This window comes from Grus americana, chromosome 2 (genome assembly GCF_028858705.1).
Source record: "Grus americana isolate bGruAme1 chromosome 2, bGruAme1.mat, whole genome shotgun sequence".
Classification (NCBI taxonomy): Eukaryota; Metazoa; Chordata; class Aves; order Gruiformes; family Gruidae; genus Grus; species Grus americana.
The window spans coordinates 24,077,996-24,102,082 of NC_072853.1; the positions used below are offsets into that span (position 1 = coordinate 24,077,996).

Sequence of the window (24,087 nt, forward strand, 5' to 3'; positions counted from 1 at the left end):
ATGGCTGGGTTCAATGCAGGTTCTCCCAGTTCTCAGCACACCACTTCCACAAATCATAAAACAAACCCAGATACAGCAAAACTGACTGCCAACTAAAAAGCGAAAATGCGAACGTCCTGAAAAAGAACTGTAGTGAATGTCCGAAATTTTAAGCCAAAAGGACAAGAAAGCGCTCATATCAACCTTCTCTTTAAACAAATTCAAGCTGGAATTAAAATACTGTATTGCATACCAGAAAGGAAAAGCTAGTATACTTAATTACAACTGATCTAAATTAAAATCCAAGCAGACGATTCATTCAAAAGATATTTCAAAACAAACATACTTATTTGTCAAATATATTCTAATAAAATTTTATTTTGGAAGTCTTCTGAGGAAAAGAAGAATGTCCAAGCAGTTATAAAGAGAACTCTCTACAGATTATCTGTAATAGCTGCTTCCCTTATCTTAATAGCTTTTCAGGAATCCCACCAAATTTCCTATCCAAATCTATAACCATAAAACTCAGACCAAAGTGTGCTGGCAATATGATTTCAGCCACTAATGGGAAGAAAAACGAAAGGCAATTCCTCAGCGGCTGGTTTTGCTATGTTAGCTTAACTTGCAAATTAGCCAGAAGTCCTTTGGAGATCAGTGTCATCTTAGCTTTCAAGAAATGCCAGTGGCCCTACATTGTTTTGTGAGACAGAACTTCATGGGCAACTTGCCCAAAATCAAGGCCCAGCAAGAAGGTCATACACATTTTTTCGAGGCTAAGAATTTAAAAGAAAAAAATGTCTATGGAATTATATTAGTTAAAAAAAATAAATCGATAACAGACAAGAAAGAACCAGGAGATCTTATAAATGATCAAATAGTATCACTGTATTTAAATTTTTATCAGTACTCATGTCACTCCTTGTAGTTTTATCATTACTTTGGTTAGATCTGCTTTTCCTGCCCTGTATTTTTCAGTGATAAACTGGAATTTGTTCTTAATCACACCTTTTTCCTGCACACACTCCTCCAGAGCGAGCTTATTTGCTCTCTTGGTCTTTCATCAATTCATCACTTAGAAAGCTCAGTCTGTGCGCCATGTGCCATCCTCACGTAGCTTCTTTTGCTACAGCTTGCCTTACTTTCAGAAAAATCTCTGACAGTCCTCTCATCTCCCCTGTTTTTGAAAATTAACCAGCAACAGTTCAATTTTTGTCTTGCATTATGATTCTGCCCGTTTTTCTGTATCACTCTTAGGAACTCATCCCTCAATGCAGATAGGAATCTTATCTTAGGAACCATAAAATTATGTATGCATTTCATAAAAATTGGATTGTTTTCACATGAATCAGATATAGTGGGACTTTCAAATGAAAATAAATCAATAAATGTGTGGACAAATAGGCATCTTGTAGCAGAAATGCATCTAAATCCACAAAATGACTTCTAAAGTTTGCTCTTGGCCATCAGACCTTATTCCTGTCACCATCTGTATGAATTTTTAAGTATAAAAGAGTATATTAAAACTAAAATAAAAATTTCAATTTTTCACAAATTACTAATTAAAACCCTCTATTTTATATTTGAAAACTTTAAAATTTAAAATACTATGCAAGTGTGTGCATGCTTTATCTTTTAAACCTTTTTGACTAGAGGGCGGGGCTTTGCGTGTGCGTATCATACAATACACAATAAGGGAGACTCAGTTGAAATATCTCATTTTAAAAATTCAGCTGGTTTTATTTACAGAAGTGCAAAAAACAGTTCAGAACCAATAGGAAACGTTCTGCTTTATCCTCCTTTAACTTCGAAATGTCCAAGCTGGTTTTACTCAAGCTTTGTAAAAATACAAACAAAAGAAGTTAAAAAAAAAAAAAAAAAGGAAAAAAAGAAACACCCAGACCAAAACCTCCCATTGCTTATAGACTGAGAAGCTGAAGTCTGAGCCCTGGAGTTATTTTTATGGACATACAGTAAGCCACTCAGAAAAGAGCTTATAACAGAACCAAAGGCACACAATAACTAGACAGTAATTAGAGTGTAACAATAATAGGAATACGCATTTCAAATGTAAAATCCAAAACTCCATGGAAATATGCTTGTAATGTAAAGCAAAAACAATACAGAATTATTTGATTCAGATATACTGTGAACAATATCTGCAGTGTTTGTGCTATGTAATTCTAGAAAAGAATAAGTTAAAAAAAAAACTTCCTACCTACTAGCCATGTTCCATTCAAGCGCTGGATTTTGAGAATTTCTTTCACTCTCTGTCAAAACCCCTCCTTTTCCATTTTCCTTCTCTGGTTTCAACTGATTCCAATGAGCAGTACCAATGTTTATGGATTGAAGATCTATTTGATATTGTCTGTCTTCAACCTCTGATCCAGGGTCTCGAAGTATTCCTAGATTCAGTGCTCTCCTGTAATGCCAAAGGATTAAAAAAAAAATTAGAAAATCAGCAACAAAGGTCAAAACCAGACCAATCAGATATTCATCAAGATACAAAATGAAGAAAATTAAGGTATCAAATTTGCCATTCTTGACTACATCTAAGCATTATTTTAAGTCCAGATCTTCAAAAGTATCCAGCTGCCTCTTTCCTATGGAATTCCTATGGAATTCAATGGGAGATATGCAAATAAATATTTTCCAAAATTTAGCCAGATCCACCAAAGTTGATATGTGATCAATCCATTGACTTCACTGCACCTTCAATCAAGTCCAAGGGGAGGCAGGACTAACTCATATCTACTGAATAGATAAAGGCTGTCACGTTCAAGTGCTCAAAAAGAACAGCTATGTATCAGTATTGCAAACAACTTTATTGTGAGACAATTGTTCCAGCATTCAAACTTATCAAAGAATAAAAATTAAAAAGAACATTCCAAGATGATGGAAAAACATTTCAATCTTTTTAACATGGAATTTCAGTACAGTGCTTTGTTACTAAAATTGTTCTGACAAGTGAGAAAAAAGCATTTTTGAGCGGACCACATTACTTGTGGGTTCTGCTAAATTCTACTACATGAGAATCACAGAATGGTTTGGGTTGGAAGGGACCTCAAAGATCATCTAGTTCCAACCCCCCTACTGCAGGCAGGGACACCCTTCACTAGACCAGGTTGCCCAAAGCCCCATCCAACCTGGCCTTGAACACTTCCGGGATGGGGCATCCACAGCCTCTCTGGGCAACCTGTGCCAGTGCCTCAACACTCTAACAGTAAAGAATTTCTTTCTAACATCTAATCTAAATCAACCCTCTTTTAGTTTAAACCCATTCCCCCTTGTCCTATCACCACATGCCCTTGTAAACAGTCCCTCTCCAGCTTTCCTGTAGGCCCCCTTCAGGTACTGGAAGGCTGCAATTAGATCTCCCCGGAGCCTTCTTTTCTCCAGGCTGAACAATCCCAACCCTCTCAGCCTGTCCTCATAGCAGAGGTGCTCCAGCCCTCTGATCAACTTCATGGCCCTCCTCTGGACTCACTCCAACAGCTCCATGTCTGTCTTGTTCTGGGGGGCTCTTGTTCTGGGGCCCCCAGAGCCCCCCAGATTTTTACAAAATATTTCAATCTTGAGCTGAGCTTGGGAAACAGTCACACTCAACTTCAACGAAACATTCAAGAGCTACTGGATGAGTGGAGGCTGCTAAGACCATTCGGTTTTATCAGTGACCAGTATCAAAGGAGTCTCCTACTACAATTTGTCTTCTGCTAATAAGCACTAGTAAATCTTCCAAAAAATTATCTTGCCCTTTCTACACTGGGAACAATATAGCTTCATGTGCAGTGCTCATCTGGTATTATAATAAAAATGCACAATGGAACGTATCACTAATTTTCAAAACATGTCAGTAACGGGAGCAGGGAGATCTTAAACTTTTTTTGCTTTGAATCTATGATAACGTCCAACTGTAGTCTATTGATTTCTTACATCTGCGTTGAAGTTAAGCTTCTTACTTGCATATGCCATCCAATCTACTGTTCCATTCTAGGTTGTTGTCTTATGCCAAAGTCGTTATTTAGTGTGTCACTGCTGTCTCCACAGAGAACTTAATAATTCTGCAATTTGTTTAATCATTGATGTTAACAATGTAAAAATAAATAAGGATTAAAGCAGCACATCTCAACCTGTGAGTCACGCAACGCATGCAATCTGTAAGTATAGGTACGTAACCTGTTCCAAAGTGCCATCCCCATGCTGCCCAAATCCAAACACAGTTGTAACTGCTAAATACCATGCCATTGTCACCAATGGAGTATGCTAGCAATTAAGAAAATTAAGTAATTAATTGTATCTACCCAGAGAGGCATGTGAATTGCAGGAGAGCTGTTTTGATCAAGTCATTCCTGGTGACGCAGTGTGATGGCATTGTTCAGTAGCCCTATAACTTTCTTAAATGCTTAGCAGAAATACACTGAAAATCTGTTATGTCAGTAGTGGTATTTCAAAATTAAATGTGGTTTCTTAAAACTCAAGAATGTGTTTGTCAACTTTCCACATAGAGAGATCTAACCACAACAACTGTGTCTTTTATTATTCTTTCTAGGCATTATTTCATCAATATAAATGCAGTTCTGTGTTGGTTTTTTTTTTTTTTAAATGAGAGATTATTGTATGACCCAGTGTCTATTTACATAGTTTGTCCAATGCAAGCAAATATTGGAATATATCTTTTGTGAAATATTACTGAAAATAAAGCACCAAATTACATATTTTATGAAATCTGCTTAATTATATAAAATACAGAATGATATTAATTTCACCTGCATAATGAATTCTTCTCTCCTGTACTTCACTGTAAAGAATATTTTTCATTTGTTCTTTTATGAGCAGCCTGATAACTTGTATTAAGCTGCACCTAGCACTATATTTCTTAGGCTCATTCAGCACAACCATGATGCTGTGAACTGAATTCCTAGAGCAAAATGTGGCTGCATGCACCAATATGAAACTCCTCATTGTGACAATGGCTTTCTTCCTCTCATACATTTACTTATTTAAGTATAAACCCCAATGAAATCACACTTTGGCGTAGTCTTCCTCTGATCCTTTAGATACACCTTTGAAATCCAAGCAAACAAATTCTATAGATTACCCATTTCGAGAAACATATATTTTACACGTACATGTAAAATACGAGGATTAGTTATGAATGCCTTGATGTTTTGACTAAGCTGATTATTGTTTTCAGAAAGTACATCCTGCCAGTTTAATACAAGGATCAAAATATAGACTTTTCCCAAATAAATTATATACATACAGGCATTTACATAAGCACTCATTTCTGGTTTTCAATATCAACTATTTTCCTAAGCACGCCCCCAATTTATTAGTTGTATACTCCTAGAAGAATGAGAATAAATTAAACAGCAGCAGAATTGGCCTAATCTTAAGCATACATGCTATGTACGAACTCTGCAGCCTTTTTCATTCTGCAGCTTTCAAAATCCTTGTAGCAAATAAATTCAGAGAAACAAAGTAAGCCAAATTCATGACTTCTCTACCCCTAGCATAAATGCTGTTTTACCAGCTGAAATGTACTGTAGGGGTTATGATTTTTAATTGCTTCCCTCTTCTGTAAACAACTTCACTATCCCATCTGAACCTTTCGGCAGGTGGTGTAGAATACAACAGTTGGTCAATAATTCAGTAAGATCATAAGCAACCAAAGACGACCATAAGCATGTAACAGGAAACACAGCTTTAATGTTTTTCTTTTTTAAATTGATTTAGTCTGGGTCAGGCTTTTTGTATGTTTATATAAGAAACAGCTCATGCTGAACCAGTTACACACTGCTGAATAGGCGTAATTCTGAGACCCACTGTAAAGAAGTTAAATCTATTCTCTTATAGCTCATCCGAGACCTACAAAAAGCTAAACAAGTCAGGAAAATGGCATTTAAATACTATACATTGTATAACAATTAAGAAATATTCACAGACTTTACACACAAAAGCTAATTTTTTTTGTTAGCAGTTACTAGATCTCTGTATGCACTGATTTCTGCTTCCAGGTACTGAGATGACAAACCTATCTATCCAAATTTCAATTATTAAAGGTTTTGTCTGGGGGCAAACAATTCTTCCAATTTAATTTAAAAAGGAAACAGACAGTAAGCTTGGATCAATATATACCCTCCACTTTATAAGGGTAAAACCAGTGGCACCTTGTTGGATCTGGACATAGATGCTATGCAAGGGGACCACTTCCCCTTCTGCTTAAGCTCGTGAAGTCCCAGCCCACATGTAGTTTGAAAGTCCATCACGTATGAATGAGACAGGACTGAACTAGTGTAGAAATCACAGCAGTATTTATCACTGACCTAATGCTCCTTAACTGCCTTTTTCCCAATTCAATTCAATAAAGTTTCCTAACATTCTCCTCAACAAGGCCATCGAATGCGTTACACCAAATAGGGGAAAATGAAACAACTGTTTCTTAGGGAAGCAATGGACCACAGCTCCATTTGAAGTGAGATGCTATAGATGTTAAGAAGGGCACAGAACAAAAATGTGGTAAACCTAGAACATCTGTGATAACAGTATTTTGAAAATGCTGAGCTTCCATCAGTAAAACTCCAGATGGAATCAGCTTTCCAAAGAAAGGCAACTATTTTCTCTTTTTTTTTCTCTTTTTTCTCTCTCTCTTTTTTTTTTTTTTTTAATTATAGCAAGTAGATGCCTCTTTAGCTAATGCTTGAGTCACTGGGAGAGAAACAGAACTTCCCCAACATTACAGAACATACATAGACATGATCTTACAACAGGAATAAATGAAACCCTGTGGCATGACAGTTCATGATCGAAGACTTGGATTTGCCTAGGTTTGGAGAGATTACAAACACATATTTGTGAGGAAGACCAAAAGAAGAATGAGAACTTAAGGGGGAAAAAAGGAGAGTATAGGAGTGGGCAGGAGGGAGAAGAAAGATGGGGTCAGGGCACTAATGCTGAAATTAAAGAAAAGCAGCAGGTAAGAAAATTCTATTATTGCCAGAAGAGAGAAGGAGACATTCTAAGGCAAGAAGGGAAGGTCCTGACAAATTTCTGAAGTTGTGTACGTGATCCTGGGTACATATTCCGCCATACTGAGTGAGATCCCTATCTGCCCCAAATGGTAACCTCAGCTTTGCTTCCCCACCCTGCCATCTGTCCATAGGGAGACCTATTTGTGGTTTAACAAACATAGTGTTTTATGATTGCCGGGATGTTGGAAACAGTTTATTTTTGTCTGGTTCTCAAATGCTGTCAGCAGTAAACGCCAATTCTCACCGTTTCTGCCTCTTTTCCCAAGGAACTATGCCACATATGACTGGCTTTGTTGGCAGTTGCTCCTTCTCCCTTCTCCAGCTCAGCCTCAGAAGAACTCAACCACTGCCCCATCTCCACACTTGCTGGCAGCATACTCTGGACTGGATAACAGCAAATTTTTATTAAATACAATTACAAACTGAGTAGAGTAAGGCTCCTTTGTTTAAAGCTTTACTGATTAGGAAGTGATACTGCTTTATTCATATGTCTATAATCACATCACTTCTCATTTTAACATTACGTTTAAGCTTTACAGGAATCTGTTTAACAATGAAAACTACATTCCCCCGATTAGCTCTTGTGTTGTATTCTGTACAGCCAGATACATTAGTATTATCTACAGAAGACAGACACTACATGGTGGATGTCCTGTAAGTGGGTAAGGCACCTGGGTTCATCTTCAGATGTGGAAGCACTTACAAAAAGAAAACACCAGTGCTAGCTCCATGAGCAAAATAAAAAATGACACTTCTAAACATTTACATAGTGGACAAATACTTCACATTACTAACACAAAGGAAGAAGTTATTGATTGAATTCTAACTGAATATGTTTTGTAGTCATCAACGGTCATACTTCTAACTCTATAATGATTTGCAGTGTTTATAGCTTTTGTGAATAGAAATAAATCAACTTAGAGCTAGATTACTTGTGCAATTAGTATGCTGAAAAAAAGACAACTAGTGACTGAAACATATACAAAAATTGCTTTTGATTGTGCTAGACTGCTTCGAACAATTGATACAATGAAGCAAAAGTACCAGTACAATGGGAATTTCTCCTCTCTTTTAAACTAATTTTGGATAACTGTCTCGCTTGTGTCTCTTGGGCACTGGTTCCTTTTTTGTTCTGTATACCTACATATGAGTATCATGGCAAAGAGAGGAACCAGTATAAGTGTAAAAAAGCTAAAGAAAAGGATAAGACACTACGTAGCTATAAAGCTCTTTAGGTAACACAAGGACAAGCATGTTGGAGAAATTATGGAAGTTAGTACTTTCAAGTCAATAAAAAAAAAAAAGATGAAAGATGATTCAACTATGGATTAGTGTGTGCTAAGACATCATTCTAAACACGAATGTCAAAGTGCCTGGTGGAAAAAAACAAAAGACAATTGGATGTACAGAACAAATCACCCACACTCATGATCATCCAGAACAGATCATCAAATAAAAGAGTACTAGAATTTAGTTGAGTGTCATTACACATCTTTTAGTCTCCTTATTGTCAGAGTCTGGAATACACAAGGGCATGGACGCATGGACAGGTACAAGAGCTAAGTCTGCCAGGTCTTCATACGTTGTGCACAAGAAAGTTTGGGACTAGGGACACTGCTTGGGCAGGCCTCCCGCGGGCCTGCAGGACACGTTTCCCTCTCTGCAAGGCTAGAACATGCCAAAGGAAAATAGGAGAGGCACATTTCATTCCTATTCTCTCTAAACTTGATTATGTGACTCTAAGCAAAAAAATTAACCTCTTCAACAGTTTACTCATATATATTGTGGGCAAATGCCAAAATGATATTGCGAATGTAATGAATTAAATGCATAGAAAACATTTTGAGATCATCTGATATACAGTGCTATAAGAATGCAAATATATAAAAGTATGTATAAAAACTAACTGCTGCAATTTTTTCTTGAGATACTATTTATGTATACTATTTATGTAACTACTTAAATATTTTATTTCGAAACCCAGTAGGTACACATTCAGAGGAAAAAATAACAACACCCCCTCACACCCATTAATTACATTGGTAGTGCCAGGTGGGTGCTACTATAATTTCATTTGCTATCCATTTAGGAAGGTCAGGCTTTAGTGAACTGGACCACACCAAGGTCAGGACTGGTAGCAGTGCATTGATCATAGAAAAGCTACTAAACACATGAAAGGAATTACAGTAGATCACACATCAAACATTTTGGCCCTGTGCTTCCTTCCTCTAGTCCTACGGGCAGGAAATGCTCTACATATCCTGTGAGGTGAGCAGACATTTAAAAGCAGCCCCTTGTTCCAGAGGCTCTGGTACAGTAATTGCCTGCAAAGAAGCTGAAGAACTTCTGCAGTGCAGTTGTCTTCTACAGTTTTATCTGGAACACAGTATGAATGATCCCATGACAATAAGGTATGGTAAACTATAAAGTAATTTCAGTCTCTTTCTCAAAAAAAAAAAAAAAAAGGGTAAAATGAAATGAATCTGAAGTTTGCAGCTGTGCATTTACGTGTCATCTGTTTAATTACTTTTGTAATTTTATTGTTTAAATTCCTCAGCAAAAATAACAGCATAAGCAAGTTTGAACTTTTAAAGATCAGTTTTTCATTTTTATACTGTTTAATGTTTAGACGGTTTGAGGAATCTCATTATAGTTTTGAAGCCTTCACCAAAATTCAGGGAGCATAGTATAAATATACAGTTGACAGACTGTATAAATGATAAGTATGCACAATTCCAAAGGAAGGTCTGTAGGATATTTTCGGATGCCAAATGTTTCTAGAAAAAACAAGTGGAATAGGGTTTCTCTAAATGGAATTAGTGAAGAGAGAGCTTGAAGAGTTTAAGTGGGTGGAGTGGAAGTCTGGGGTGGGGGTTACCAAAAAGCCAAAGACGTTTATGCCTTTGTTTCATGGTAGAAATAATTTTATCTCAATACTTAATGCTGTTTGGCAGTAAAAGGATCTTTAATTTTCATTTTTCAAATATTTCATGTGTATTTGGTTTACCACATCGCTAAGGAAAATAATCCTGTGATTTTCCCATTGCTTTCATCCTGTATTTTACTTTGTTTTAGTTGATTCACCTAGTTTAGTGGTACAATACCTCAGTCTTTTCAGATGTTCTATAAATTCACCTGGAAATACCGAGGTTGAGTTTCACTGAATACAGTCTTCATATTTGATGCATGGAATGTCTTTAAACGGAAACATGTAATGCACAGCCTGGTACAATGGCAGAAGCCAGAAGACATACTGTCCACAGTGTGTTTGATAAACTGACATGGGACAGGATTTCTTTTCGCTGTTGTGTCAGTATATCGAACTCATACCTGGACATCAATCAAATTCTATACAAAGTAGTACAGAACGTTAGAAATAAATCAACACCAGTTTTTCCTTATACTAAACAGTGTCTACTAATGCACATTTTCAGCACATGTATATTGTAATAGATGATGTTTATAGCATAGATAATACAACAAGAAACCACTGTAAGACATGAATATTTACCTTTCCAAGTCAATTCACATTTATCTTTGGCACAGAGAGTTTCTCAATTGTCTTTTTTTTTTTTCAGAATCATTGTATTCATAATGGCACACTGGAACTATTTTTAAAATACTGTATATGATATTGTAAAATATGTCAATAACAAAGTCTAAAAAATTACCTCCTTCAGTTCTTTTTTTCTGAATGTGTGTATTTCACACTTCCCCAGAGAATTAAAATTCATCTTGTGTGTACTGAAATAAAATAAAAGATTATGATCTGCCCAGAGAGGCAGTATAGTTTCAAGCTTCTTCTAATCAGGTTGTAGAAGAAACCAGAGCCATTTATACAAATCTGATCAACCCATATGAATCATTCCCTGCAACACACAAAGAATGGCACCTTTCCTGAACATGGGGGGCAAGCTGAGGCTGCTGAAATGACATTTTTGTAGCAGATCATGGAAAATACAGAGATGTCAAGACAACTTTAGAGAAGGAAGTAAAAATCACCTAAACATAGCAAAAAGCAAGTGACTGTTTGATTACCCAATTGAGAAGCTTATTTTCCTGTTGAAAACAAAATTAACCTACTTGAGAAATCCAGATTTGCCCGAATGTTGAATTTTTTTATTTTTACAGACATTCATTCTTTTCCTGCTTTCCTCCTAATTTAGGTTGCAAATCCACTGGTTTCTCAAGATACTCATGCATATGTGAATGTCAATTTTCTTTTAAAACTGCCACAGTCTCATCTTCAGACATGATGCATGTCTGCATAATAACTGCATCTACTGCACTGTATTTTCAGGCAAGGAGTTTGGTGTACTCCCACTCTTCCCAGTCCTTCCTCCTTTCTAAAGATATTATACCTCCCTAAAATTAATTTTCTTGAAAGGGCCTCTTGAATGTTTGTACCTGTAAGTCTGAACTTTTCCCTTCGTGACTTAAATTCAGTTTTACTTCTTTTCTTCAGCTATGCCCTATATAATGAATAAGTCCTGAGTTCAGAGACGTCCATATAAAATTTTGTGCCCACAAAATATCAAGGTTCTACCACTTTCAGTTTCCTGAGAGAATTACAGCTTTGACTTTACATGCCTGTGGGCAGAAACTCTTGCTACACAGACAGCAGCTGACCAACAGGTGAGACCTCAGTTATGTAGAAAATGATGCAGTCACTTCCATGTTTAGTTGTTTCTAGAGGAATTTTAGTATCAACTACATGTCAATAAGCACTTCCAGTTCACTTAGTGTAAAGGCAGGTGCACTCATTTTAGTTCTGAAAGGAATGAAGAGCTGATAGGCAATTGTTCAAACTAGTGTTTCTCCTGTCTTCTTTTTATAAAATATTAGGACTTGAACAATCAAGGCGGTGTTATGAAAACACAAGACAAAATGCAATTTATCTGGTAAGTTTTCCCTTTCTTTGCCCAGAGAATTCTTCTTGAACATAAGAGAGTACAGAATGTCCTCAAACTCCCTTGTCTTGCATTATTTCCTATTGGATTTTTACAAGTTTCTTGTCGACTGCTTGAGAATCACATAAAGCATAGTCCCAGAACCTTCCAACTTTCCTAAGATCTGTTATAGGGTTTCTCCCCTCTCATAAAAAGCTTTTGAACATCCATCTGCTCCATTATGAAAGTAAAGCATCCTCCTGAACAAACCACTTCCCCACCAGCATTTTCCAGGTTGTTCTGGCTTTGCAGGAGGACTGAAGCAGAGGAAAGAAGTGCTCCACTACAGCACACTTTGATTGTGGAGATTACAATACGCCTTTTGATGGTATTTCACCAGTTCTTTTAGGGACTTAAGGTAAAGCTTTTAGGTTTGTTATTACTAGAGATCTCATCTCCTCTTTACTATATAGTTTCCATTCTTTCTCAAAATACGACTAATGGAATCACACCTAAAAGTCAAGCACATTCTCCTTGACATACAAACACTAAAGTTTTTGAGAACTAACAACTTTGACCAAAGGTGTAAGCTTCCACACAGAAATCTAGAAAGGTTTTCAAAAAGAAACAAGAGACTAAGCATTTTGCACATCACTGAAAGGACTAATTTTTTTTCCAAACATCTTTAATTAATTTAGTGAAACATCCAGAAGATGCGGAAGGATGTGGCAAAACTTCAAGACAGATCTGCTTGAAAGGTCAGTTTACAAATGAAATTCTGATACATAGATTCTCATCTTAAAATCTGTAACAAAGCTACAATTATAAGCCACACATTTTGAGTCCCATTCTTACTGTTAAATTTAACCCCACTAATTCCTCCATGTTATTAAATATAATTACTGCGACTTGGAGTTACAAATAGTTACTTCAGATTGAACTGACTGTAGCTTTTTGTTCCTTCTATGATGAAAAATAAATTGGTAGCTTTTGTTTTAAAAGCATACTACTGCTAAATCTTAAACTGTGATACCAATATATTGAACTTTTTGAAAGGAAACTTTTACATGCGGACAGATGCACCCCTTGAAAAGGGTTATTTATGTAACGGCTTTTAAACATATTTAGAATATGCTTTAGAAGATGAAAAACAGAACAAATGAAACCTATTAGGAAATTGACCTCAAAACTCATCTTTAGGACAAAAGTACAAAATATATAAAAATCTCAGAGAAACAAAGAAAACAGGTAAAAGACATGACAAAACCAAGCAGAGTTCAATCTCAAGAGGATTCTCATTCATTATAAATGATTGCTGAGGTAGCTTTTGGCAGCAGGAGACAACATATTCTTAGAAACCTACATCCTGCCATAGGAAGCCACAGAATACACCATTGCTTTTGTAAACTTTAAATATAAAGCCTTCAGACTAAATCAGTTAAAGCCTATTCAGCATGTACCCAAAGCTTCTTAGAGGTGTTTTTTAACAGAGGTTTTAGGTAAGCTCCACTTACGGAGCAATGCCAAGAAAGAGTCATCCTCACCTACTCAAAATATCCCTGTGTATTCACAACATTGACCATGAAGACTACAGATTCCAATGTAAGAAATACAAATTCCCACCCCACGAGGCACCCAAAACACATAAATGGTGGTGGCTATGAAAAAAACACAATTTTACTTTCTGCCTGGAGCTAAAAAAAATATATGCAAGGACACTACACAGATGCGAACACACACAAATACCCAGCTCACTACACTTGCCCATTTGGGAAACAGCAAATTCTATCATCTGTAGTTAGTTTGAGTTCAGTTTAGTAAATAGTGTTGCTTAAATTTTTTATGAGCTGCAATGTGTGAAGAATACAATATGTAGATTTTTTAAATTATTTTTAGAAAGCAGTTTCTACAACACTTGCAGTTACATAATATATTAGGCATTTTTTTTATTATGCCAATAACATGGAAAATCAACCATTGCAAGCTGTCTGAAGAATAAAGTGTATCGAAAGAGAATCTGAATGAACACATACCAGAGAATTATATTCCCCTGATTTTTTTCTTGAAAATATATACACACATATATATACACCCAATCTTAAACTGGGAAACAGAAAAAATTCAGATTTGCTTTGCAGTTGGATTTGCTAATCTGCAAGTTTCTTCCTGTTCCTTGAAAAACTCTCACATACAAAGATTAAATAATACTATTCAATAGTTAAATAACTTTAGTTATCAGGAAGAGTTCAAATCTATTCTGTTCCAATCCTGCAAGTACAGGATATATCTATGTATATAGATACTCCTATGTTCTATTTGTATCACCTCCACACCTGTTTATTTTTTGTTGCTGGAGAACACACACTATCATGCCAGAAAAAATGGAGTATCTGTGATTTATGCCAATCACTGGCATTGAACTCAATGGAGATGCCTGATACTATCTCTGTATTTTATTACTCTCAACATGCACTTGTGTTAGCCATTAACATACCAGTGTTAGCCATTGCCTTCTCACAGGAAAAAACCCCTAACAACCAAAAGCATCAGAGGGCATGAAAAATGTTTTGAGAGGCTGAAGAATGCTACATTTATCTTTGTGTCCTACAACTAATAAACCCCATAAGAATATGAACCAGTCCTAAAAAAAAAGGTGATGGATTTATAGCTTTAACCAAAAAAAAAGAAAAAGAAAAAAAAAGCTTCTGAAATGCAACAAAACCACTGTATATAACTTTTTAAATCTGTTTTTTACTGCAGCTTAATCAGGTTTAATAGCAATAATGGGAGATAGTGTGCACAGTAAGAGCCTAAACATAAGAAACATTAAGCATGACTTTTCACTGTACTTAAGGTTGTTGAGCACTAAGGAAAATCAGTGAACGCAAGGAACCATCCTCTCTCAAACAATACAATTTGAGTTCAGGATAACAGTAACAAGGATTTAATTTTGCCATGGGAGCTTTGAATAGCATCCCATAGAGAAACAAGCTCAAATAACATGTAATAATTCTATATATTTCTGATAATCCTTATTGTTAAATAATCGAAAACCAAAGTAGTAATACTTAAAAATGCTAAATGGAAAAGACAGACATTGGCAAATGGTTTTGCAAAAGAAAGAAATCTTCTATCCAAAACATAGTTTAAGAACTGTGGTATGAATTTGTCATAGATAAAACCCTGTGAGGGACATCAGAGAACCCACAAATATCTAAGGAATGAACCGCAATCTGTATACAGAAGTTAACAAATGTCTCATTACAAATGGGATATGGTTTTCCCAGTAACAGAAGCACACAACTTGCATTATATTTAACTTGAGATCCTGTTATAATTAAAAATACTACAAAGAAAAAAAGTCTGCTTTATATATTACTGGAAAATACTTTTCAACAAACAAAGCATTTGTTGAAACCAAATCTGATGGAAATTATATTTACTCACAAACAGTTAAGAAGAAAACTATATAGAATAATAAGTTTTTAAAAGCTTTCCTGAATTATTTTAGAATAAGTTATTTATCACAGTCAAGACTGAGATGTTAACTTTCATTATGTAAGACAGAAAAGTAACCTTGATATGTGGATTCAATCATATATTTTAAGATGCAGCAAATGAAATTCAGGGAAGAAACTGTCAGGAGTTTGTATAAAGTAACTGAACTTTACTTAAGTAACTTGTATAGGGGTACCACTCCAGCTCTTACTATGGCATTAATTCTTAAGGACCAACTAATTATTTTCTCCTACATTAACAGAAACCCAAACACCTCTCCTTGTTCCCCCCGCCCCCCAGTATTTTACAATAACAGGCAAAATATAAAGCTACTTGGTCAGAGAAAAAGAAAGATTAAAGGGAGGTAACTTGAAAGAAGAAAATAAATGTAAAAACTTCAATAATGTTGCTTTATAACATAAAACATGCAATACAGCTCACATAAAAAATAACTCTAGCTTTCAGATTTCCTTTTATTTTCCAGTTTTACAGCTTATCTGCAAAATTTTTCATTGCATTCAAGTTGCTGAGTATGTAAACTGTGAAAGGTATCCTGGGATTTTTAAATGGTATTTAATGTCTTTTTTCTTTGTCTTTGTGCCTTTTTTTGTTTACCTTTTTAAACTGTTACAGTATGTTTAATAATGTTAAAGCTGAATCTGAGAATTTTATTAAAATCCTTAGTTCATAGTGTCAGATTCTGTGCTGTGTTTCAAAAGCCTGAAGCACAATGGCAGATCAAGCTGATCCAAGCCCCGGCTGCTGCAACACCACCTTTTTGCTAGGGCTAATCCTAGTGTGCCTATACAATAAATAAGCTCAGGGCAATGACCTGACTAAAAAAACCTGCCTGATGCTCCCAAAATTTTTTGAGCTCCTTCAACTCCCTCAGACAGCTCACTATACACAAGTACAACCAGCAACATCATGGAGCTGCAAGGAGAAGTAGGTCTTACAACAGCTCGACTTTAGATTTGCAACCTAGGTGGGCAGAAACCTCATTGCCTAAAGAACCCCGTGTCTAAAATAATGATAAAAATCAACGTTACATCCACCCCACTCCGGGCTGCCCCAAGGGAGCCCAGGGCCACGCTTTATTCCTTTAGCCCCATCACTGGGCAGGGCTAGTCTACACATCATTTGCTTCTGTGGGAGGGTGAGAGACTTCTCTACTCAAAGAGCTCTTCAAACATCATGACGTGTTTGCTCTCTGCTGTAGTAAATCAAGAACTAATTTGGGGAAGAATTAAGAGTTTGAAAAATATTTTCAAATGGGAGGAAGGGTCTTTATTAGAGTTAAGGGAAGCAAATAGTTACACAACCTGATTTCAGTGAAGGAGGTGTGTTTCAGTGCTGGTTGAGGAGAAGGAGAGACATGAGATTTCTGAGGGGTTCATTTTAAATGTGCAAAAGGTTATGAAACAAAAAAGAAGAAATGACTCTTCCTAGAGAGAAGACAACAAGAACTGCAATAACCTCAAGGTCTCAATAAAGAAAAAAACCCTATGCACTACAAGTATGTATTATCTAAAGATTAGGAAATATCAAGGCAAGTAGTTTAAAATATTGAGCATTTCAGTATATAAAATGATAATAGAATATAATGAAAAGTTTAAAAGGATAAAAACTAACCAAAATTCAAACAATTTTTATTTGTTTGATTTTATTTTGATTGGCTTCACTATAATAGGCTTCATCACAGCAGAATTGCAGTTTTTTGGAAAAAAGGAAATGGGAAAAAGCTATATTGAAGAGCACCTCAAACCAGTACAAAGGAAATCCTAATCTCTCCTCCAGTCAGTCACCATAAACAGACTACAGATTTCAAAACTGACGTTGTATGAACTTCACGGGTCAAGCTCCACATACACCACACAGCAAATACTAATTAACTGTGTTAAAACAGTATTTGAGACAGCAAGAAATATCAGAAGACCAAGGAAACTCTGAATTCAGGCTGCCATGTATCTTTAACTTTGCCTTGACTTTGCAGAACATACGGTAGTTACGATCACCCACAGCTGAGAAACCTTTTTATAGAACAAAGTGTAGCACACTGGCACAACAGAAAAAGCAATGCCCTTGTGAAAGTTTTACTTTACAACTGCTATTTACTTCTGACAAGCTGTTAAATGATGGCATCTTGATTAAACAGTCAAAGAAATGGAGTGCATGCTACAATAAATTATATAAAATATGGTATTGAACATTTCATAGACTCTTTTTTTGAAGAGATGCTTCTCTCTTGCATGTCTCCCAAATTCACAGCTACACCCTCTGACCTGAGAATTTCACAACCTGAACCCACAGGCCAGTTTAAAGGGAGCCTGAACACCCATTCCCAATTTAGTTCTAAATCATACACAGGTGGTAGTGAGAATGAGCCACACCTGAATAATGAAACAATCATAACCACACTGTAAACTCAAAGCTTTACCAGAAAAACTAAATGCAGTTGTCCTATGCACTGAGATCTTCACTCTACCGCAACTCCTCCACTGCTTAGCAAATGGACTAGAGTGAGGCAAACAGCCAAACCAAAACTTGAACATGGAGCATGAGATCGTTGTCATCATATTTGCCTGCTGAAGTCTGTGTGCAAGCCAGTCATAGGTAGCCAGGCATTGATCTGGAACTGGTACCTGAGGCCAGAGGAGACCACTGGACTGCCCTGCACTACTAAAGAACAGGCACCTCCTCAAGGTACCCAAGCCCCGAGTGGTTCTCCTCACCATGCCTTGCCACTGGAGTCTCTCCCAAACACCTGAGCAGGTTCCCATCATCTTCCAGGTCAAACTTGAAGGAATTGGAGAGATGTCTGAAGATGCTCTTTGAAATCTCTGCCTGCCTCAGGAGCAGGATTATTGGGCACACATAAACACATCTCTGTGAATCTCCGTAAAATTAATTTCATTCCTCCTGCCCCCTCCTCCTCACAAAGGGCTGGGATGCTGCTAGGGTGAAGAACATCTCAGCCAGGGCAGAAGCAGTGCACCCAAATGAAATGAGTAACTTTGCTGACAGAATGCCTATGAAGTGCTCAAAACAAAATTGGAAGTAATAATAAATCATTGAAGTGGGATCTTATTTTTAATATTAAAATCTTTTTTTAATATATGCATTGTTTGAGAGTTACTGGGAGACTTCAAAAATAACTTTAACAATTTTACAGATTTCACCTCTATGCTGTTTGAATGAATTGGTTATTCCTTTGAATTCATTCTTTACTGACATTTACTTGAAATTTTTTTTCCTAACATATTAAATAAGGTTTCCAAAAGAGCTGCCCTGATTAACAACAAATGGATGTTTAAATGGCACAATAATGGCTTTGACAGGAATGTTTCTATAAAGCATATTTCAATCTGCTTTCTGTGAGGAACTGCACAAAGAAATTAAAAATAATTCTAAGAATCAGATACAAAAATTTAGTGCTACTAAGTGAAAAAGAAAAATATAAAGTGGGTATGTGTATTGAGCACGCAGTGATTAAACTGATGAATTAAAGAGAAAAATAAAGTTGTAGAAATGCTTTTCATATTATGAAATTAATGTTGACTATCACATTATAAGAGGATGTATTTTAAATATATGTATTTAGGCAAATTAGTTATGTATTACTGCAGATTCCAGGAAAAACTTACAATTACAGTAATTTCAAATAAAAATAACATTGATAGTTAAAGCTGAACATTTTAAAAGTTGAATTCCAAATATAAATTTAGCTTTGAATAGCTTTTGGTATTAGATAATTAACAAGCTACATTTCTGAAACTAAATGGGCAGTTCCAGCTGTTATTTTACAATTAGTTTCCACTGAGGGTTTTAAATTAATAACTGCTGCAATAGCCTCAAACATGCCAATGTTAATTAGGAGTGGTGTTTCCATGTAATGCTATCCATGTATATGAATATTTTACTGGGCAAAAGGTCTAAGTAGACTTTTTTTTTGTGTCTCTACTAAAGATAGAAGAGAGAAATGTAAAGCAGGAGAAGACTCTACTTCCAAGCCCTGTTCCAGAGAGAGGTGTAAGATTCTTATGGAAGACAAAGACAACTTTCCCAAGGTCCTTATGCTAAAAAAACATGGGTAAAGGACAATATTTAAAGCTAAAGATTATTAAATGCAAAACAATGCAAACCCCCCCCCTAAGACTGTATAACCAAATTAAATGTAGAGAGAATCTTAGGGGGTAGGGGTGTGGGGGGGGGTGGGGGGGTGGAGGGAAGACATATCTTGAGGAATAAAAACATCCTGGTCTCAAATCTTAAAAAAAGAGAAAAATAAATTATGGGAACAAGTTTAGAATATTCACTGTTACAATTTTTTTGCCTTAACACAGGAAGAAAACAACTGAAAATGGTGGCAGTGTATATAACCTTGTTTCACAACTTATATGAATAAAAGAAATACCTCTCCTTGAAATATTATGATTTTTTCCTACATAACATTAGCTCTGCAGTTTTAAACATTTTGAAATTAAAGAAAAACTGCAATAGAGATTTTATGATGCACTGTAGCTTTTACTTTTTCTAATTCCCTGTGGTACACAGGCACCTTTTAATAAGCTGCTCAACATTTCCATCAAAAATTGTGTATGCATACTTGTTCTTCACTGATTATCTTTCTTGCCTTTACTCAAAGAAAATTAAAGAAACTCAGGTCAGCTAATTCCTTGTTTGCCTACCAAATAAGCTTCAATGAAGTATTCAAAAAAATAAAGTAAAACAAAAAATAATTTTTATTAGAACCTTTATAAAATAATGAGCTCTTAAAAGGAAATTATTCATATTAGGTGTGTATTCTGGGAAACATTCAGTTATCTATACACTAAACTTCTATGCAAAAAAAGAAATTTCTTTTTTTTAACTGTTAATTTGTTTGAAAAGGAAAAAGAATTAACCTTTTTGTTCATAGTACAGTTATAGAAAATTCAGGTTTTTTTGAACATAAATATGTCCCACTTGAATATAAATATGTCCCATAGCAATTTAATACTGAAGAAGAATTTTTCTGACGAGAAGATGCTTATAGATGTGGGTGCTGTTGAAAAGTTTTGAAAAGCATTTGATTTTCCAAACCACATTTGAAAGAAAAAACAGATTTCCACACAGACTGCTGGCATTGTATGTGCTTCTTGCATAAACTCCTTCCATCATTCTTTCCTTCCCCTCACTCCAGCACTATCAGCACAGACACACAAAATTGTTTATTACCCCTTTTTTGAAACTGAAGGATTTTTGTTAACCAGTTACGGGCATTACATGATTACTACAAGCATGTTCTAGAGAAAGCTCCTTGAACTAAAGATAAATAGCAGATATAAGAAAAACAACATTGTTTTGTTATTTGTAAATGTTTGAGAGTTAAAAAACAGTGGAAAACAGTAAACTACAAAAATGAAAAACCCAGTAGACTAGATATATTTATAATAAAGACGACTTGTGTTGAGGAAAAGTTTTAAGAAAAAATACAAAAGCATTTACAGCTACCTTTTCATGATTAAACTCTTTACATGTAAATTTTTTTTTCTGGAAGTGGTGGTGTTTAAAGAATTTCCATTTACATTCACAAATTGAAAACAGTCTAAGGACAGCTTTATGCTTTGATCTATGAAAGATCTACACATGAAAATGACCATGGAACATTCAGACCTAGACTATTAAGCTTTGATGTATGACATGAATGAAATCCTTGGATCTCAAAAATGATGAATCCAGAGCGTGGACAACAATTAGATTCTTTACTGGCCAAGCTGAGGAAAGCTTGTGGTTCTGTTCACGTAAACTTCCAGAACTTGATCGTTTAGTAATGTTTATGTTGAACTTTATAGGCAAGGCCTTTTTACAACAGCCTCCAAACAGCCTGTATTCTCTATGCTCTTTGTCAGCCATTTCATTTTTGTCTTAACAATATTTTACCTCAAAATTGTTTTACTCTATCTGTTCATGGATACTGCCTAATATTCATTAACATTTTATTTCAGAGTTGGCTACAAACAACCATATGGGGGATGACTGGCAATTAGGTATATAATAGGGCCCACATCCCAGTACAGAAGTAGAACTAAATGTCATAATTTCAACTCTGTGCTGCTTCATAGTTAAGCAGAGCCATGCGTCTACTTCCTTTTAATTTTTCAGTCAGAGAAATAGAATTGCTGGGTCTTGTGATGAAGTTTTCTCAGCCATTTTCCTATTGACACTGTCCAGTTCTGCTGGTAGATTAGCACAACTAGTGCTATCCATTCTTATAAACCCCAACATCCACACTTTTTGTAATTCAGTCCTTTTTATGTCATGTTTCCACTGACTAAAAGTGTTCAAGGATTCCAACTATGCTGAGCTTAATTGCACTAAGCGCTCTCTGTATATACAGGAAAATACTGTTGCAATCTAAAAAGGTGACAAAATTATCTCACAGAATGCGAGATAATTGGGCAGAAAACTCGTTAAGATGACTACAGAAACATTTGATTAGTTCCACTGTAAAGCACTGTAATTTATTCATGCCGATATCCTACATTTGCCACTTTTATTAAAAGAGAAAGAACTAAGGAATTGACAAAGGGAAAACATATGAAGACACACAAAGAAGGAAATGTGGCTTTCTCAGCTACCCCAGGAGATGCTACTCTGTTTGTTGCAGCCATCTCCAGACATGGAAAAGGATCTTCTGGCCTGGTTGCCTCAGAATTCCTTTATATCCATCAAAAGTCGTTCTTTTAACAAGTGATTATCAAACACATATAAACAATCTGCTAGATTGGTTGTCTGGAGAAAGCCTTGAGCAACTTGAACTAAATTGCTCTGAGTAGGAGGCTGGACCAAATGAACTAGAAAAGTCCTTTCCAACTGAAATTATTCCATAATTCTATGCTTCCCTTGGATTTTTTGTAACAGAATCAGCCATATAACTGCTTTTAGCACTCTCCACAGAAAAACATATATTTAAGTTTTTAGAGAAGTACTCACTGCTAATAAGAAATCTTAACTGATGTCCTCCAAAGAGAACAAAGCATTGCTACAAACACTGCAACTGCTAAAAGTCTCTGTGTAGCTGGCATAAAGTTCTTAATTTTGCTACACAAAATGTAACTGTAGCAGAAGCATATCTTTGATGTCAGGTACCAAAGAATCCACAGATGAGAGAGTTTTATGAAGATCTTGAGGAACAAAACTTCAGTTGGAATTTTTATCTTACTGGATACCAGAGAACCAAACAAGAGCGAGCCCAGGCCTGAGAAATGCAATTTTTTTTCCTCCAAAGAGATGTTTGTTTTTTCCTGTAGTTAAAGCATTCATAAAATTTCCCTCCAATGTAATTTCTCTGATATCAAATAACTGGCTGACTTTCACTCCATCAGGGCATTAACATGATTTCCCCATCTCAGCACTCTTCCTGCCCCAAACTCTAGACTTTTCTCTGTTTTGTCAAACGTATTTGACCATTCATTTGGCCACTTCAAAAGTTCTAAGATACACAGCAGGATCACACAAGCCAAGAAATGACCATGTCATCTTGTTTTTCTGCAACCTGCTGAGTCGTCTCCAAGCAGCAGCTCACTCAATCCCAAGATTAACATGATCGGGTAATTAAAACCCACAAAAATGTCGTTCTCTCCTTCACTGCTTAGAAGAAATTTCATTTACTCTGACTATCTGACTCTTCCACAGTTTTAATTAACTGCTCTTCCCTCTCTTTAGCCAGGTTAGGCAGCTGCCTCGCTTGCATCCTTACTCAAAATCTCCTTTATTCCGGTCCCTGGCCCCATCCCAAGGCCTTCTGGTATCTACAAGACTTCTGCTCCACAGAACTGGCAGTTTCTTGATGGGAACATACAATTCTGGTCATATTTGTTGAAGACAGACACACCTTAGCTGGGGTTTAAGAATCAGAAATTCATGAGAAATCATTAAAAAAACCAACTCCTAGGATTCAGTAGGAAAAATAAATTGAAAAGGAGAAATTGTCTCATACTGTGACCAGCTAAACATGTGTCATTGTATTTCTTTCACAAGCCCTATATTTACTGTTATGGTACATGCATCTTTGTTTACTACATGTATTAATAGTCTAAACTTATTTAAGCCATTTTCTACTGGAGGAAATAGTTATTTTTAGACTAATTTTTATATGGTATAAGAAAACTGAATTTACTATGTCAATACATTTCTTTCCGACTTCCAATAATCACCTGAAAAAATATTTGTGCCCAAACTTCTAGGGCACATTATTTTTCCAACATTCCACTTTCAATTTCATTCTCTCTCCAAGTTAAGCAAGTAAGCTATTTAAGATGGAGTCACTTCAGCTTACAGGCCAGAAGTGGCCCAGTTTATTTAGTATGACCTGTAGCCATACCAGATTTACCTTTCACGCACTGGCATTCTGGTAATGATATATATGAGCACATTCAGTTTTTCATGTATGAATTTATGGGACAAAGTCAAAAGATATCTGGAAATTCTAATCAGCCTTTAGCCATGAAAAAGTTTCTCAGCCTTTCCTAAACGCACAGTTTCTAAATGAGAAGCAAAAATTCTTCTTTCCCATGAAACACTACAAAAGTGACATTAATTGCATGTGGTTGTAGTTCAGACCTAAACAGAAGACTGTTTAAACCAAAGTGACACCGCAAATTAAGTTTGTATCCCCACTCCAGAAACGCTGTAAAGACAGTGGTTCAAAC

At 35.9% G+C, this 24,087-nt stretch overlaps 1 protein-coding gene across 6 annotated transcripts in view; it reads right to left on the bottom strand.

Moving 5' to 3' along the window:
• VPS13B (vacuolar protein sorting 13 homolog B) overlaps nt 1-24,087 on the bottom strand; it is a 485,973-nt gene that overhangs the window by 168,490 nt on the left and 293,396 nt on the right. For all 6 annotated transcript variants that reach the window (XM_054815083.1, XM_054815086.1, XM_054815082.1 and 3 more), the window contains one exon: nt 2,195-2,398. In XM_054815083.1, the coding sequence (XP_054671058.1) occupies nt 2,195-2,398 (204 nt within the window). The remainder of the gene's footprint in view (nt 1-2,194; nt 2,399-24,087) is intronic.